This window comes from Lampris incognitus, chromosome 8 (genome assembly GCF_029633865.1).
Source record: "Lampris incognitus isolate fLamInc1 chromosome 8, fLamInc1.hap2, whole genome shotgun sequence".
Classification (NCBI taxonomy): Eukaryota; Metazoa; Chordata; class Actinopteri; order Lampriformes; family Lampridae; genus Lampris; species Lampris incognitus.
This window is the reverse complement of record NC_079218.1, coordinates 13790357-13806670: the sequence shown is the minus strand read 5'-3', so window position 1 is coordinate 13806670 and position 16314 is coordinate 13790357. Positions and strand designations below refer to the sequence as shown.

Here is a 16314-nt window from a genome sequence, read left to right as displayed (position 1 = left end):
TCATCATGAAGACGGTGACCAGCCTACGGTGGCTTCTTCTCCTCTGTCTGTTAACAGGTACTGTCTTCCACAAACTGTATAACTTTATCTATTTTGATTAAAAAATATATATTGTCAATACTAGAATACATAAGAAGTGTAATTGTAAACATGAGTTTTCAACATCATCTCATATTGGGGTTCACTTTCATGACAGCAGTACTTTCCTCAGACTAGTCGTTTCAATTTGCTCGTAGTGCAGGTCTCATTTGGAAGGGTATTTAAATGTGGAGCGATGAGGAAGCATAACTTGGACATTAAATTTGCTGTAGCAGCTGACTGAAATAAGCAGCAGCTTTTTTGAGGGCACATATCGAATTCAGAATGAAAATCTACTGTATCTACCAAGTAAATAGGGTTTCTCACATGAAGCACGTCGACATAACGTGAAATCTAGCTCTCTCTCTCTCTAAAGTAGTTGTAACATAACTATGAGTGGTAATTACTGAGTAAATAATGAGATATATGGGCTTTTCTATATATCTAATTTGCTTCCTTGTCAATATAATGTACTGTTGAATATAATCTACTATAATCTAATATAATAATTAGAAGTTAAACTTGAATATAAGGTGAATATTGAATGTGGTGCTATATTTACTATGGTTCTGTTACTCAGCAGAACATTAAATGTTCACCTTTTATCCCACTTTAACAGCTAATAAATATTTATCACAAAGGATTCAAAATACATGTGTTTGGTACACTTGATTTGGTATGAATTTATCCCATACAGTGTTTGATGTACATTATATTTAACATCACATTATAATGACAAGGAAGCAAGCTAGAGATATAGAAAAGACTCTAAATTGCTCATCTATTATTCAGTAATTACCACTCATCAAGATTCAATTACATCTATTTTACCTGTATATTACTTGGTTATCTCTGCATAAAGAATAGTCTGTAATTTAGAGCATTTCCCTTTGTTATATTTTTTAATACCATGTTATGTCACACTGTCTGTGGAGCATCCCCTTTTTTTAACTCTCTCTGCCTCTCATATCCCAGTCTGTGAGTGCAATGTCCAGGAGGTGACAGAATTGGAGGGTCAGAATGTCACTCTGCCGTGTAAATACAATATTAAGGAGCATGGACAATTGCCGGTATGCTGGGGGAAAGGACATCTGCCCAACTCCGGCTGCAGTGATCTACTCATCGCCACTGATGGAACCAAAGTCATAAAAGGTTCCAGAAAGTCTGACAGGTTCCAGCTGTTAGGAGACGTGAGATCAGGAGACGTGTCTCTGACCATCAAGAATGTAACAAATACAGACTCTGGACCGTATGGGTGCAGAGTGGAGATACCGGGGTGGTTCAACGATAAGAAGCATCACATCAAGTTGACAGTTGAGAAAGGTGAGAAACTGACGTAAAGAGAGAACTTAGCCAATCTGTGAACTTAACTTGCCTATTTTACGCAAAACAGTGGGTATCTTCCACAGTGGGAACCATCTGCCCTGCTTCATGTTATTAGTAGGAGTAGCAGTAGCGACCTCTTCAGTTTCAACTGACTGCAGGTATCGCCACCCTTATAAACAATACAGTGGCAGTTTATAAAGGTGGGGATACCTGTCGCTCTGGTGGCCGAGCGGAATAACCCGCCGTTCTTGCGATCCGCTCGCCATGTGGCTGGGAGGTTCTTATCCCAGACTGGCCATAACCGGTCATGGCCAGAGCGTCCACGGGGTAAGGCATTCATTAGGCCACCCTTACCCGAGGGATAGTGGGTGTAGTGTTCGGGGACTCGTCGTTCTCCAGCGACCCCTCTGGCCCACCCGGGCGCCCACAGCCAAGCAACTGAAAGCATTCTCCCTACGCCTCCTTCGCGGCTTGAAGGTGATGCAATCCATGCGAGGCTCCAGCGTGTAAAATAGCGAGAGCAGCCGACAGGAGTTTGAAGGAAGCTGGTGTTACGCCTATCTCCTTCCTGTGGAAACATGAGCCAGGGGAGTTATTTGACAAGAGCTCCGGCCATATGCCATTGGGTTAATCGGGTGGGATAAGGGGAAAAACTAGAAATAAATTTAAAAAAAAAAAAAAAGGTGGGGATACCTGCAGTCAGCTGAGACTGAAGAGGTCACTTAGATGAGTGATGAAATGCTTATCTTTCAATAAATGTTGTGTCAAGATGAACTGATACAACTTTCTGTGATTTTCTTACCTGCATTATTGAGCATGCATAAAGACGTTACTGCTTAATTTGTAATCTCTTCAGCTCCTGAGCCAATCACATCCACAGCATCAGACCATGTGACTTTTACAGAGCACACCCCCTCCAACCAAACACAAGGTACACAACTAAAAATTACTTTGTTTTATTTCCCTATTTCTTTGTGAAACCTAATAAGAATTAAAAGTATTTCATCAGTATATAACAAATCAAGAGCAGTCATTAACCTCATAGTCTGTGACGGTTATGGAGACAACCCATTTACAAGTTACAGTAAGAAATGTAGTACAAATAAGACTGGTCTCTCCAAACAACAAAAATACATGTAAGGGGGTAAAAAAAGAAAAAGAGACTTTAGCAGAGGTGGTCGTTTAGGCCCTGATTCGTTATGAGAGTCAGTGAATGGAGAGTGGAACTGCTCCTAGTCAAACACTCCCTTTCCCTTCCCCATCCTGCAGGTCATATGAACTCTACAGAGAGTGCGGACATACTCATCTCACACCCCAGCCAGACTGAGGAGGTAAGGACCACCAAGGCTAAGATAAGGCTAGATTTCTCGCTCTATCTTTGTATCTATCATCAATTGTTATCTTAGCCTGTAGTTGTTCCACCATGTATTCAGGTGCATTGAAACCTGTAAATATGTTAACAGCAGGTGTCATGCTTTTTTATCTGAGTTTAAATGATTATGGTCTTTTATACATATATGTATAATATATAACTATGTAAATAATTGTGTGTGTGTTTGACTGCAAATGTTTGTTTATCAGTGTCTCTTTAAGCTTGCCTCTGATAATGATTTGTGAAAATTTCCAGTTATTTGGAATTTGATTCTCCTATTAGTCCCATCACTATTGGTGATCTACATGTTACACGCTTATACTAATTGCACTTGACATTGACACGCACTTTTGGCTGCGATATGACTATTATTCAGTGCTATGCTTGTTGGCTGAAACACAAATATATCTACTAATTGCAGACATTCTTGTAAGTCACTTTGGATAAAAGTGACTTACATACATAACAATAATTTTCTTATCTTTATTTTAAAAATAGGGGGCGCTTAGGCCTGTTAGCCCATTTATACCAACCATCCCTGGTCCCCACTTTAATGTGTGTGTTGTCCATAGATAAAGACCAGCAGCTTTGGTCCTGGGGTGTTGGCGTTTATCGTCCTCAGTCTGGTTTTGGTCTCTGCCGCTGGAGTGATCTTTATTGGTAAGTGGAAAGCCGGAAAACTGTCTTAAGTGGCCTTCACATGAGCCGTGCAAAACATCGGCATCAATGCCAGGTTGGGAGCGACCCCTTCACATGGTCAGCAGCAGCGCAAGGAGCGGTGGCGGTCATTGAATTCAAACTGTTGCATTTTTAAAATGCCAGCGTTCAGGAGAGAACAGAGCGGAGTTCAGTTTCGGACCGCAGCCCTCATCAGCCAGTGGCAGTAGCTAAACACATCCCCAATTAGCACAGCCATAGACGTGACTATAGACTGGCTGCACACGATAATTATTCAAAAAGGTCAACCAGCCTGGTAGTCCCATCTATAAACTGACACCATTCCAAGCCACAGACTTTTTAGTCATCGTTGTATGATTTAAGCGTCATGTTATATAATTTGGGATAAGTTTCGCCTCCTTTATTTCATTTTATTTTTTTAAATTTCACGGTTATGATATCAAAGTGTGCTGTGATTGGTTGCGTGTCACAGAGGTCAGTGCTGCAAAGGTCAAAGTTGAATACAGTTGAACTTTGAGCACAGCGCCACATTGTCTTCTACTGTCTGCGCCCAGGACTAAGAACGCCGAGGGCGGCGGCAATGCTGGCCACATAGAAATGAATGGCAGCGCCAGCATGTGAAGGGCCCTTTAGCACTTAGCAGTCAATGTGTAACCCTAACCCTAACGCTTTCACGTCTTGGGTACGACGTTAAACTGTAACCGCCGGGTCGTTGGCGACTAAACCGGCACCCCCACTTCAACCCTTGGGTTGTTGTGAGGAGGGTGTGTGGACACCCAGCAGGACTAAAAACAAAACCTGTCAAAGGGCGGATGAGTTCCTCTGTGAACCAACGGCCATCCATACCTGGAAAGGAGACAGGGACCACCAGGTACTCCCCCTACTGAAACACAATGATGACTCAACCTGTTGAGGCATCAGCTGTGCTCCTACGACCTCCATAGGTTACGAAACTGATGATGATGAGTCAATGCGGGGGTAGCAGCTCATCATTTTTCTTTAAGTGGGTTCTTAGAGAAACGTGATGCGGTAAGAGTCTTGTTCCACCCAGAGAAGTCATAATGACCAGTTTCACAATGAAGACATTCCAGATAAGTTAGTTTTGCAGTTAAGGCTCTGCAATGAGGCAATCTTGGTAGGGTAATTAAAAAATTTCAAAAAGTAAAAATTGTATTCTTTTCTCTATGCTATTCTACTCTGCTCTTCACAGTTTATATCAGATTGCACTCTGTCCCACTTTATTTAATCTCCGGATGAATTCACTTGTAAAACATAGAAGTTTATTGTGCCAACAGAAGACTGTTAGCTATTATCATTATTATTACTATTATCATTATTATTAGTATTGCAGATTTACTGCAGGGTCTTTTCTTGCACTCCCAAACTAATTAGTTATAAACAAAAGCATATTTTTGATTTCTCCTCTATAATAACGACAATAATAATAATAATAATAAAGATATTGTTGATATGTTCCCTAAAGCAGTAACGCATCTTCCCATGCATCTCTGCAGGAAGGAGGGTGAAGAGACACAACAAAACACTTCATACGTAAGTATCTGATTCAGCCATACCTCTGTTTACTGTTAGGAAAGAGACATCACCTGTCCTCATAGCTTCATTTTATGGAAGAATTAGGAATTAAAAGTGCATTTGTACAGTGTATGTCATTCATACACAACTGGATCCATATTCTTAAAGTTCTCGTGTGCCTGGTTGTGTATTAGTGCAAAGACTCCACGTTTGTTTCATACTTATCATCCGTTCAGTACACTGACAGCCTGTGTAACTCCGACCCATCGCTCTCTCTCCCTCCCTCTCTCTCTCTCTCTCTCTCATCTGCCAAATTATGACTCACCAGTGTTGAGCGGCTAGGAGAGGTGTTTATTTCGGGGGGGGGGGGGGTTTCCAAATTGAATTGTCTTCACGCTCACACAGAGAGAGCAATTTATTTGAGTTACCTTTCTGGTTTGTCGCTCTCAGAACCAGCCGTGTGCGTCTTTCTGGTGGTATGGGGAGGGTTTTCTCTGCAGCAACACAAACTGACTTTCCAGCCAAACTGACACAAACTGACAAATGATGAAATTAGTGCAGGTGTCAAGAGAGAATCGCTGACCTCTGTCATATCAGTCAAACAAGCAAACATTTTTTAAACTTTTTATCTTTAAACGCAGTGCACTGTGGGAAAATTAAATAGTGCAAAAAAGGGTAAAAACTGAAAACTGAAAACAGTTTAGTCCGGTTGGCATGGCGGTCTATTTCGTTGCCTACCAAAACAGGGATCGCCGGATCAAATCCCTGTGCTACCTCCGGCTCGGTTGGGCATCCCTACAGACACAACTGACTGTGTCTGCAGGTGGGAAGCCGGATGTGGGTATGTGTCCTGGTCGCTGCACTAGTGCTTCCTCTGGTTGGTCAGGGCGCCTGTTCAGGGGGGAGGGGGAATTTGGGGGAATAGCGTGATCCTCCCACGCGCTACGTCCCCCTGGTCACACTCCTCACTGTCAGGTGAAAAGAAGCGGCTGGCTACTCCACATGTATCGGAGGCGGCAGGTTTTAGTCTGCAGCCCTCCCCGGATTGGCAGAGGGGGTGGAGCAGCAACCGGGACAGCCCGGAAGAGTGGGGTAATTGGCCAGGTACAATTGGGGAGAAAAAGGGGGAGAAAAATCCCCCCGCCAAAAAAAAAAAAAAAAAAGTTTACAGGTTAAAGTAAATGAAACATAAAGACTTTAAAGCCTTAAATTAAATTAAATTGAAAAAGAACAAGCAGGAGACTAACTAAGACCTGTTACTGAGTATAAGCAACGCTGAAAAAACAGATGGACCTGAGGACCAACTGGGGTAGATTGCCTGAGGTAGATGGACATGACAGCATGTACCAGTATACATACAATGTACAGTACAGTATATACTACATGGTTGGATTTATTTGACAATGTTAAGCATTCATTTGAATGACAGCCCACGGAAAGAAACTATTTTTATATCTGATTGTTTTGGGGTACAGTGCTTTTTAGCGCTTATCAGAGGGGAGGCCCAGGGCTGCATAGGGAACAGAGTGATAGGCATCCTTTAATATTGTATACCAATGATCCAGAGTGTTTTTGTCTCTGCCGTCTGTATTTTGGCAGTTTGTGGCTGAGGTGAGTCTGGATATTTGCACTCCACGTTTATAATTTGATCAGCCAGGTGTTTTAATGCCTCTTTAACATTGGCCTGGGGTGGACTATAGACACCGACCAGAATAAATTATGAAAATTCCCACGGTGAATAGAATGGTTTACAGAGAAAAAGAACTCTTAAGTGAGGTCTGCATGATTTCTTCAAAACTGAAATCCGTACGCCTACCTCCTTTTATGTAGAAGCATATGCTGCCACCCCGTTTTTTTTCCCCCCCGATAGCTCCGTATCCTGGTCCCCCAGGAGGAATTGGAACTGCCGCAGATGAAGTGTACTGTCCGGTATATGTTCACTAAGCCAGGTTTCAGTCAGACACGGGGTTGCAGATCTGGAAAAGTCCGAGTTTGTTCCATTTAGGAGTAGCAGTTCATCCATCTTGTTGGCCAGAGAGCAGACATTCGCCAGATGGATTGACGGAAGCGTGGTTCTAAATCCCCGCTATCACAGTTTAATGAGTGCTCCGGCTCACTTGCCCCTTCGGCATCTCCGTTGTAGTCTGCACGGGGCTGTACCGATCAAGACCTCAGAAAGACTTCTGTTAAAATGTTCAATTAAAGTCGGTAAAAAAGTCTGTTCAGTTTGTCCATTGGACAGTTGGAGGCTTAAAAGTTCTTGCCTGCTGTATGTGATCAGTTAGTGGGTGCTGGAAACTAAACAAATAAACAGACATCCAAAAAGATGAAGCAATCCGGTCCTTGTATAACCAAAGTGAGCTGTGTCCGTATTCTCAGCACAAAGTCAAACACGTTTTTGGTGGGTGTTGGACTCCGCCAAGGTGGTCCCTTGTCTCCGATTCTGTCTGTTATATTCATGGACAGGCTCTCAAGGTGCAGCCAAAGTGAGGAGTGTGTCCATTTTGGGAACCTCAGAATTGCACCTCTGCTCCTCGCAGATGATGTGGTTTTGTTGGCTTCATCAGAACCCGACCTCCAGCGTGCACTGGGGCGGTTCGCAGCTGAGTGTGAAATGGCTGGGATGAGAGTCAGCACCTCCAAGTCTGAGGCCATGGTTCTCTACCGGAATATGGTGGATTGCTCTCTCCGTTTGGGGATGAGTTGTTGCCTCAAGTGAAGTAGTTCAAGTATCTCGGGGTCTTGTTCACAAGTGAAGGTAGGATGGAGCGGGAGATTGACAGGCGGATTGGTGCAGCACCAGCAGCAGTGCGGACATTGTACCGTTGTGGTGAAGAGGGAGCTGAGCCGGAAGGCAAAGCTCTCAGTTTACCAGTCAATCTTCGTTCCAACCCTGATATGGTCATCAGCTTTGGGTAGTGACCCAAAGGGTGAGATCGCAGCTACAAGCAGCTGAAATTAGTTTCCTCCGTGGGGTGTCTGGGCTCAGCCTTAGAGAGAGGGTGGGAGCTCAGAGTAGAGCTGCTGCTCCTTCATGTCTAAAGGAGCCAGTTAAGGGGGTTCAGGGATCTGATTAGGATGCCTCCTGGGCGCCTTCCTTTGAATGTTTTCTCGGCACGTACCAACTGGGAGGAGACCCCAGGGTAGACCCAGAACTTGCTGGAGGGGACTACATGTCCAATCTGGCCTGGGAACGCCTTGGGATCCCCCAGGAGGAGCTGGAGGGCATTGCTGGGGAAAGGGACATCTGGAGTGCCCTACTTAGCTTGCTGTCACCGCGACCCGGTCCTGGAGAGGCAGCTGATGATGAGCTGAGAAACAGTACAAGAGAGTGCAGAACTGAGGCTACCATCTGCGGTGCCATCTTGATGACGTGGCCCCAGCTCACAAATGTTCTGCCACTTGCTTGTCTCTAGTATAGTCCTCTCATCTCATCATCAGCTGCTTCTCCGAGGTCGGGTCGTGGTGGCAACAAGCTAAGTAGTGCACCCCTCTCCCCAGCAACGCCCTCAGCTCCTCCTGGGGGATCCCAAGGCTTCCCTAGGCCAGATTGGACATGTAGTCCCTCCAGCGAGTTCTGGGTCTACCCCGGTGTCTCCTCGCAGTTGGACTCAGTTAGTATACAAGTAGTAATTTATTTACAATATACAATTAACCATAGGTAGTTAGTAGGCTAAAAGCGCAGCAATTGCAGATAGGGCCCATTTCTGTCCTTGTGTGATACCCAAATGTCAAACGTAAGTTTGCACAAAATTCCTAAAGGAATAGTTCCAGGTATCTTTCGTTGAAAAGCACAGTGGCATTCTGTTTGAGTCAGATCCTTTTGAAGAGTCTGTTACCAGAGGGGCTGAATTGGGATTTTCCAAATTTATAAAGTTGACACAATAACTCTGATTAAACAGTCAGTCAAACTCCAACCCTTTAGTCACAGTTAATTTAGCTTTGAACAAATCATTTCATATTTATTTGTGGAAGAACCATCATCACAGAGACATGGCCACCTAAATCATCCTGTAACTTCTGTGGCCTGCTAGCATATAACTTATCTATGCCATGCATTTTCTGTGGTAGAACCCCATGACAGCTTTGGCCCCCATGATAGTGCTTTGCCTTAAGATCCATTTTGCAATAAATGTACCATTTCTATGTTGTTGTTTTTTTTTGTTTTTTTACAAAAATTAAAGTTAAAACACACTCTTGAAATTGTGTTTATTTTTTAAGTTAAAATTAAAGAATAAATAAATAAAATTGTGTTCACGATATTTACATCTTCGGCCCTGTGATGGACCGGCGGCCTGTCCAGGGTGTCTCCCCACCTGCCGCACAATGACTGCTGGGAATAGGTTCCAGCACCCCCCAACCCTAACTGTGATAAGTGGCTTGGATAATGGATGGATATTTACATCTTCCCCTCTGGTGTTTGCCAACAACTTGTCAAAGGTCTGTCTCAGGAAAAAGACATGCCCGCATCTTTGGAGGGCACGGTGGATGTGGTGAAATCATTGGTGCAAAACTGATTTATTCAGTGGAAAAAGCTGCAGAAGTGTTTCCCGTTTCTTTATTGCATATTCAATTCTTATTCTAAGCAATTTTTGAACAAATTAAACTCAGTTGAATTCGTCTTTCATGTATAATGCTGTCAGAGGGACAGACAGACTGTCGTGTTGTGAACATTATTGGTACCATCTTTGGCGCCATCTTGATGACGAGTCATGTAGTTTTTCCCCCCATTCACAAACCCAGAAAGTTTTTGGAGACCTTAGTTGAAGGAACAGATACTCGTGGGGGAAGCAGGCCGGTGCACTGGTGAGGCTCAGACAATGGGGATTTTGATCTGCACTCCCAGTGATTCACCTGGTGAATCTCTGCTCCATGCCCAACAAAATTGACGAGCTGCTTCTCCTCAACGGGATGAACAAGAACTTTGTTCATTCTGCTGCCCTTTGTCTCACTGAAACATGGCTCAGCGAATCCACCCTCAACAGCGGATTACATCTGCCGGGCTTCCGTCTACACCAAGCAGATTGTGTTACGGCGCTATGGGGAAAATCTAAGGGTGGAGGAATTTGCTTCTACATAAACGAAGGTTTGTGTACAGATGTCACAGTGTTAAGTAAATACTGCAGCCCAAACTTGGAGTCATTGTTCATAAACTGTAAGCCATTTAGTTTTCATCCTTCATCCTGGTCGGTGTTTACATCCCACCCCAGGCCAGTGTGAATGGCGCACTGCAAACCCTGGCTAATCAGATTACCGACTTGGAACAAAAACATGCAGACTCACTGTTCATAATCCTTGGGGACTTTAACAGTACAAAAATTAAACCATCAACTACCAAAAGACAGACAGCGTATTAAATGTCCCACAAGGGAAAATAACACACTGGACCGCAGCTACACAATTCTTAAAGATGCATATTGCTCTGTCCCCCCGGGAGCTATCAGGCATTCTGATCAGTGCTTGGATCATCTTATTCCAACCTACAGGCAGAAACTAAAATTTGCAAAGCTTGTGGTTAAAACAGTGAAGAAATGGACCAGCGAAGCAAAGCAGGAACTGCAGAACTGTTTTGACTGCACTGACTGGAGTGTATTTGATGCTGCAACTGGAACTTGGACAAACTAACTGATACTGTGACATCTTACATCAGCTTTTATGCAGACGTGTGTGCCTACCAAGACCTTCTGCACATACAACAAAAACAAGCCATGGTTTACAGCCAAAGTAAGTCAACTTCAGCAGGCCAAGTCGGATGCCTACAGCAGTGGAGATGGAGTCCTGTACAAGCAGGCCAGAAATTTACTGACCAAGGACATCAAGTGGCTAAAAGAAGCTATACTCTGGTTCGAATCCCCGTGTTTCCTCCGGCTTGGTCTGGTGTCCCTACAGACACAATTGGCCGTGTCTGCATGTGGGAAGCCAGATGTAGGCATGTGTTCTGTTCGCTGCACTAGTGCCTCCTCTGGTCGGTCGGGGCGCCTGTTCGGGTGGGAGGGGGAACTGAGGGGAATAGCGTGATCCTCCCACGTGCTACGTCCACCTGGCGAAACTGCTCACTGTCAGGTGAAAAGCAGCGGCTAGCAATTCCACATGTATCGTGAGAGGCATCTGGTAGTCTGCAGCCCTCCCTGGATCGGCAGAGGGGATGGAGCAATGACCAGGACGGCTTGGAAGAGTGGAGTAATTGGCCGGGTACAATTGGGGGGAAAAAAAAGAAGCTGCACTGAAAAACTGAAAAACAGGTTTTCAGCTAACGACCTGGTGTTAGGGTGGAGGGGCCGGCAAGACATCACAAACTATAGAAGATCATCCCCCCTGCTGAGGCAAATTCCTCTTGTGTATAGGCACACTTGGCCAATAAAGCTGATTCTGTTTCTAAAAGATATTGAAAACATGATTTTATTTAATAGACGTTAAGAACAACAGCCTTCCTTGTTTTATTCAATGTGTTTTTATTATCGTTATTTTCAAATAATGTGATTTTTTTTATAATAGCATTTTGTCTTCAAAAGGTTTTTTTTTTTTAAATGAGCATTGAAAGGGGGTGGGTCTTATATTCGGGTCAATACGGTAATATAGACACACTGACACACTTAAACATTTCAGTGGCGCATATTTCTAATAAAATTTTAACTCAATGGCCTCTGTGCTGCCCATCATCCTCGCTAACTGTCTTGTTGATGGAGTTACTTTTTTTCAAGCCATATCTGCAAGATTGAAAATATTAGGATGCCCAAATGGGACGGAAACTTGTTTGAAAAATATAAAGTGCTTGGATAAAAAAAAAAAAAGCTCACTAGCTTAGCTGTTTGTTAGCATTTCCTTGTTATCGAGGTGCATTGTGCTGACTACCATACGGCACTACCCAGACAAAATACTGCCATTGCAATTACAAATGATGGTAATTCACTAAGCACATCACTTTTGAAACAGGTTCTGTTATTGCCAACAGTGGTCTGATGTTAGTCTGGGCAGCACACAAATCAAACAAGGCAGCCTGTGCAGGAAAACCCGGTGGTCGCTGTGGTCGGGGCTGAAATGAGATGATGTTTCACGGAAGTGGCAGGAAGCCCTTCAACACCGAATGGTGCAAAATGTCACACCAGTAAATGTCAGCGCTTGAAGTGGAGCAACTGTCAGTATATGTTATGGAGAGAGGCATTTTTACGTTTTATCATTCGGCGGATGCGTTTAACCGAAGTACCATGCAAAACTGTGTAATTTGCTGACGTATTTGTGAGTCAACCTACAGGCATTTTATGGCACCGGATAGTAATAACATCACACCCAAGAGTGCACACCATCTCAAATGTAAGTGTGCAACAGGCACATTACCGATAGTGATGCAAGTCAAAGGAGATTCAGACTCTAAATTAACTAGACAATGCCACAAATCAGTATTAGAGACCATCTATAGATGCATAAGGACCACAATGTTAGCCATATTAACAGTTAGGCAGGTTCCATCCTGTATTAGCAAAATAGACCCCCAAAGATCTCACCCAACTTTATCTATCTCTCTTTTACTTTCCCCCTGACCCTCACTTTATATCGCTCTCTTTGTCTGTTTCTCTGACCTAATCTGTCTCTAACTCTGTCTTTGACCCTTCTCTCTCTGTTTAAAAGGTGTGGTCACCTTAATACAAACAAACAGGGAAAATCATTCCATCACCCATTGACATCAAGAGAGATAGGCGAAGGGCAAGTTGGCTTCATCGCGATGTGATTTTTCTTGTTCAGCCTTTGAGAGGCGTTCCAATTTGAAGGAATTTCTCATGCAAATTTGTGCAGCCGGCCAATAGAAATACTTATTTGGCCACAGTGACCTTTCACCTCCTCCAGTGATCTCACCTTATCTACTACCGTGGCAATACCAGACTTCTCATTTGTCTAAACACAGAGGATTCAGCGACAAAATTCTTTGCAGTATTAGCGAGACCAACAAGACGCGATGAAGACATTTAAAAAATGGTGGAACTCATTGAGGAGGGGTTGAGCGAGTTTGTGAGAAATTTTAATCATGCGTTTAAAATATGTTGTATTTAATGACCTCACAGACCACGGCCGTCTACAACACTTCCTCCACTATTGCCTCTTTCTTAACGGTTACATTATTATAACGACCTCCACCCCTGTAGCCATGTTTGTTGTCAGAAACTTTTGACTCTGAGCTGCCCTCAGTGGATGTATTGCTTAACATCCATACCAAAGTAAAGGACGCTGGAAGTACGTGGGCAGTGACGGTTACATCGTTGAAAACTCCTACATGCATGCATGTAGAACATGCATGCCTTTTTTGACATGCATGTTAGGATTAATACTCCTGTCTGTGCCCTCGACTGAGGCATGGCGAGACGAACCGGAGTTGGTCCCAGGATGCTGCACGGCGACTGCCCACTGCTCCTAGCTACACAGCTAGGATGGGTTAAATGCAGAGTAATTTCCCTATGGGTTTCAATAAAGTATCTAAAAAAAATTACACTTTATCAATGCCTGCAGGCATGGCACACATAAAGCATAGTTAGCGAAGTTGGCGACCATCAGTACAGTACAGTGTCTCTTACAAGGCAGCTGTTTACACCTCTCATCCTTATCTCACATCTTGTAGCTCACATCCCACCAAGGCCGTTTCTCCAGTTGCCTTTGTGCAAGCTTGTGTACAAACTGGCTGCATTCAGAGAGTTTCCCACACGTTCCTCCACTTATCAACTAACAGTCGACAACAGGCCTCTTGGTTCACTTTGCTCTGCACTTTATAGCATCTACCTAGGCCATATAGACTGAAGTTAAACATGCTATAACATGTCATACATTGCTCAAGATTAAATGTAAGCAAATATCATATATGATGATATGGCAGACACATGATCATCTGAGCACACAGCTCATATAATCATGACATTTCCTTCGCGTCTATCAGTGAACATCTCTTCCCAAGTACACAGTAAATTGAAGAGAAAAAAAAATGAAGCTCCAGTGAGACAGGAGTGTATGATGGGACATTCACCCTTAGCTTAATGAACACATAGCATAGCATTGGAGTGGATTAATAATGATTTAGCAAAGCGGGACACTGCATCTTTTTATCACCTCGGCGAGCAAAGAGAAATCCTTGGACATGTGACCACAGCTTAACCCAGTGTGTGTCTCTCCTCCAGCATCCCGTTGTCTGCCGGCTCGGAGCAGTTCACATCGTCCGGGTCCAGTATGGGCCTGCACAACAGACAGCCGGCGTTGGAGAACATCTACCAGATAGACGAAAACAACGACTACGAGTTCTGTCTTTGACCTGGACCCCGGGGCCATCCACCGGGACAAACGGCACTGCCAACGGGACCAATGAGAAGACTGCACACAAGCAGAGCTCTACGACACCCTGACATGCCCTCCGTTCCCTTCCGGTCCTACCGCCAAGCTGCACATGTCTGCACTTCACAGACGGCCGCAGAATATACTATAATTCAAACCCCTGACTACTTTCTTCTGCAATACACAAGAAGCCGCAGTTTTGGGTTTGTTAGTGCTTTAGTTTGGTGTCATTAGTTACTGCACATTAAGACTTTATCACAGTCACAATGTTTACTAAGAAAAAATGCCAGTGTGCCGTTCTTTTGTTTGCTGTTTAAATAGAAAGTCCTGCTTTAACCGACAAAAAATGCTGCCGGTTATTAGACACTGGCTGCTTTCATTCATTAAGCTGTTGATTTTCTTGACACCAGAAGGCCTCTGTGTGTGTGTGTGTGTGTGTGTGTGTGTGTGTGTGTGTGTGTGTGTGTGTGTGTGTGTGTGTGTGTGTGTGTGTGTGTGTGTGTGTGTGTGTGGCGGGGGGGGGCAGCTGGGTTGTGCATATGTCACCATGTAATACACAAAACTCCATGTCAGGGATTCATGACTGCTAACGCAAAAAAGTGAAGGTTTCAAATCTGCCCTTTGACCTTTGCCACATGTATGCCCTTCCTCTGAACTATTTTTTTCCCTTTCATTTTTTCTACCACCCTTCCTTTACAACTACTCCCCCAGATCGTTGCTTTGAATTGTAATATTCTCGTCCTCATCCTGCCAACGGGGCTTCAGAGGGATCACGTCAGTGACGACATAATACTGAAGCTGTAAGATGACCTGTAAACTGTGTATAGACGCATTTTCATTTGAGGTTTTTCGGCAGGTGTCGGAGAAGCTCTCCGCGTCTCCAACTTACTGATCTCCAATTAGGTGATGCTCCCTCAAGCTGCACTGAAACATCATTTGTGTCAAAAATAATGTTAATTAACTAACATTATAGTAAGTTCATCATTAATGTTAATGTTGGCTGTGTTACCTCCGGCTTGGTCAGGCGTCCCTACAGACACAATTGGCCGTGTCTGTGGGTGGGAAGCCTGATGTGGGTATGTGTCCTGGTCGCTGCACTAGCGCCTCCTCCGGTTGGTCGGGGCACCTGTTCAGGGGTGAGGGGGAACTGGGGGGAATAGCGTGATCCTCCCACACGCTACATCCCCCTGGTGAAACTCCTCACTGTCAGGTCAAAGGAAGCAGCTGGCAACTCCACATGTATCGGAGGAGGCATGTGGTAGTCTGCAGCCCTCCCCGGATCAGCAGGGGGGTGGAGCAGCGACCAGGACGGCTCGGAAGAGTGGGGTAATTGGCCGGATACAATCGGGGAGAAAAAGGGGGGAAATAATGATAATAATAATGTTTAATATTGTTGATGTTTTTTTATTGACGTCAAACCATTTTGCTTTGCTACTTATCATAAGAACTATTCTGAGAATAAATATTTAATATTTCACATTAAAGAAGCATTGAATAAACATTCAGAAACCTCTAAGACCTGAGCCACTCAGAATTTAATTGTGAGGGTTTATGACTGTTCTGCAGACACACTGGTCTGAAGGGACGGGAGCACTGGGAGCACTGGTTTTGGGGTGTAAGAGGAAGAGATGTGCACTGTGTTAGGGCCACCCAGACAAACCTTCCCTTGTTTGTTCATACGGACACTGAAGCTTTGTCTCTGTTAGGAATCACACACACACGCACACACACACACACACACACTTCTTTCTCTTTGAAAGAAACAGAATCTGTCAGATGTTCTCTCTCTTCATATTGCTCAACCCACATACACTTATTCTGTCTCTCTCTCTCTCTCGCTCTCTCTCTGTCTTTCTCGCCCCTCCCTCAGTGCCACCCTGCCGAGTGACACAGTCACAGTGGCTTGTGCCGCCCCAACACCCACCCACTTTGAATGGATAATACACACACACAGACACAGACACACAAACACACACAAACACACACACACACACACACACACACACACACACACACAC

At 44.2% G+C, this 16314-nt stretch overlaps 1 protein-coding gene across 1 annotated transcript; it reads left to right on the top strand.

The window, feature by feature from the left end:
* Window positions 1-14480, top strand: havcr1 (hepatitis A virus cellular receptor 1). The gene is made up of 7 exons (XM_056285507.1): window positions 1-57; window positions 1054-1401; window positions 2261-2335; window positions 2674-2735; window positions 3349-3436; window positions 4969-5005; window positions 14146-14480. Exons 1-7 carry the CDS (start codon window positions 6-8, stop codon window positions 14273-14275), a joined length of 792 nt encoding a protein of 263 aa, XP_056141482.1. The 5' UTR covers window positions 1-5; the 3' UTR covers window positions 14276-14480.
* The last annotated feature ends 1834 nt before the right edge of the window (window positions 14481-16314 follow it).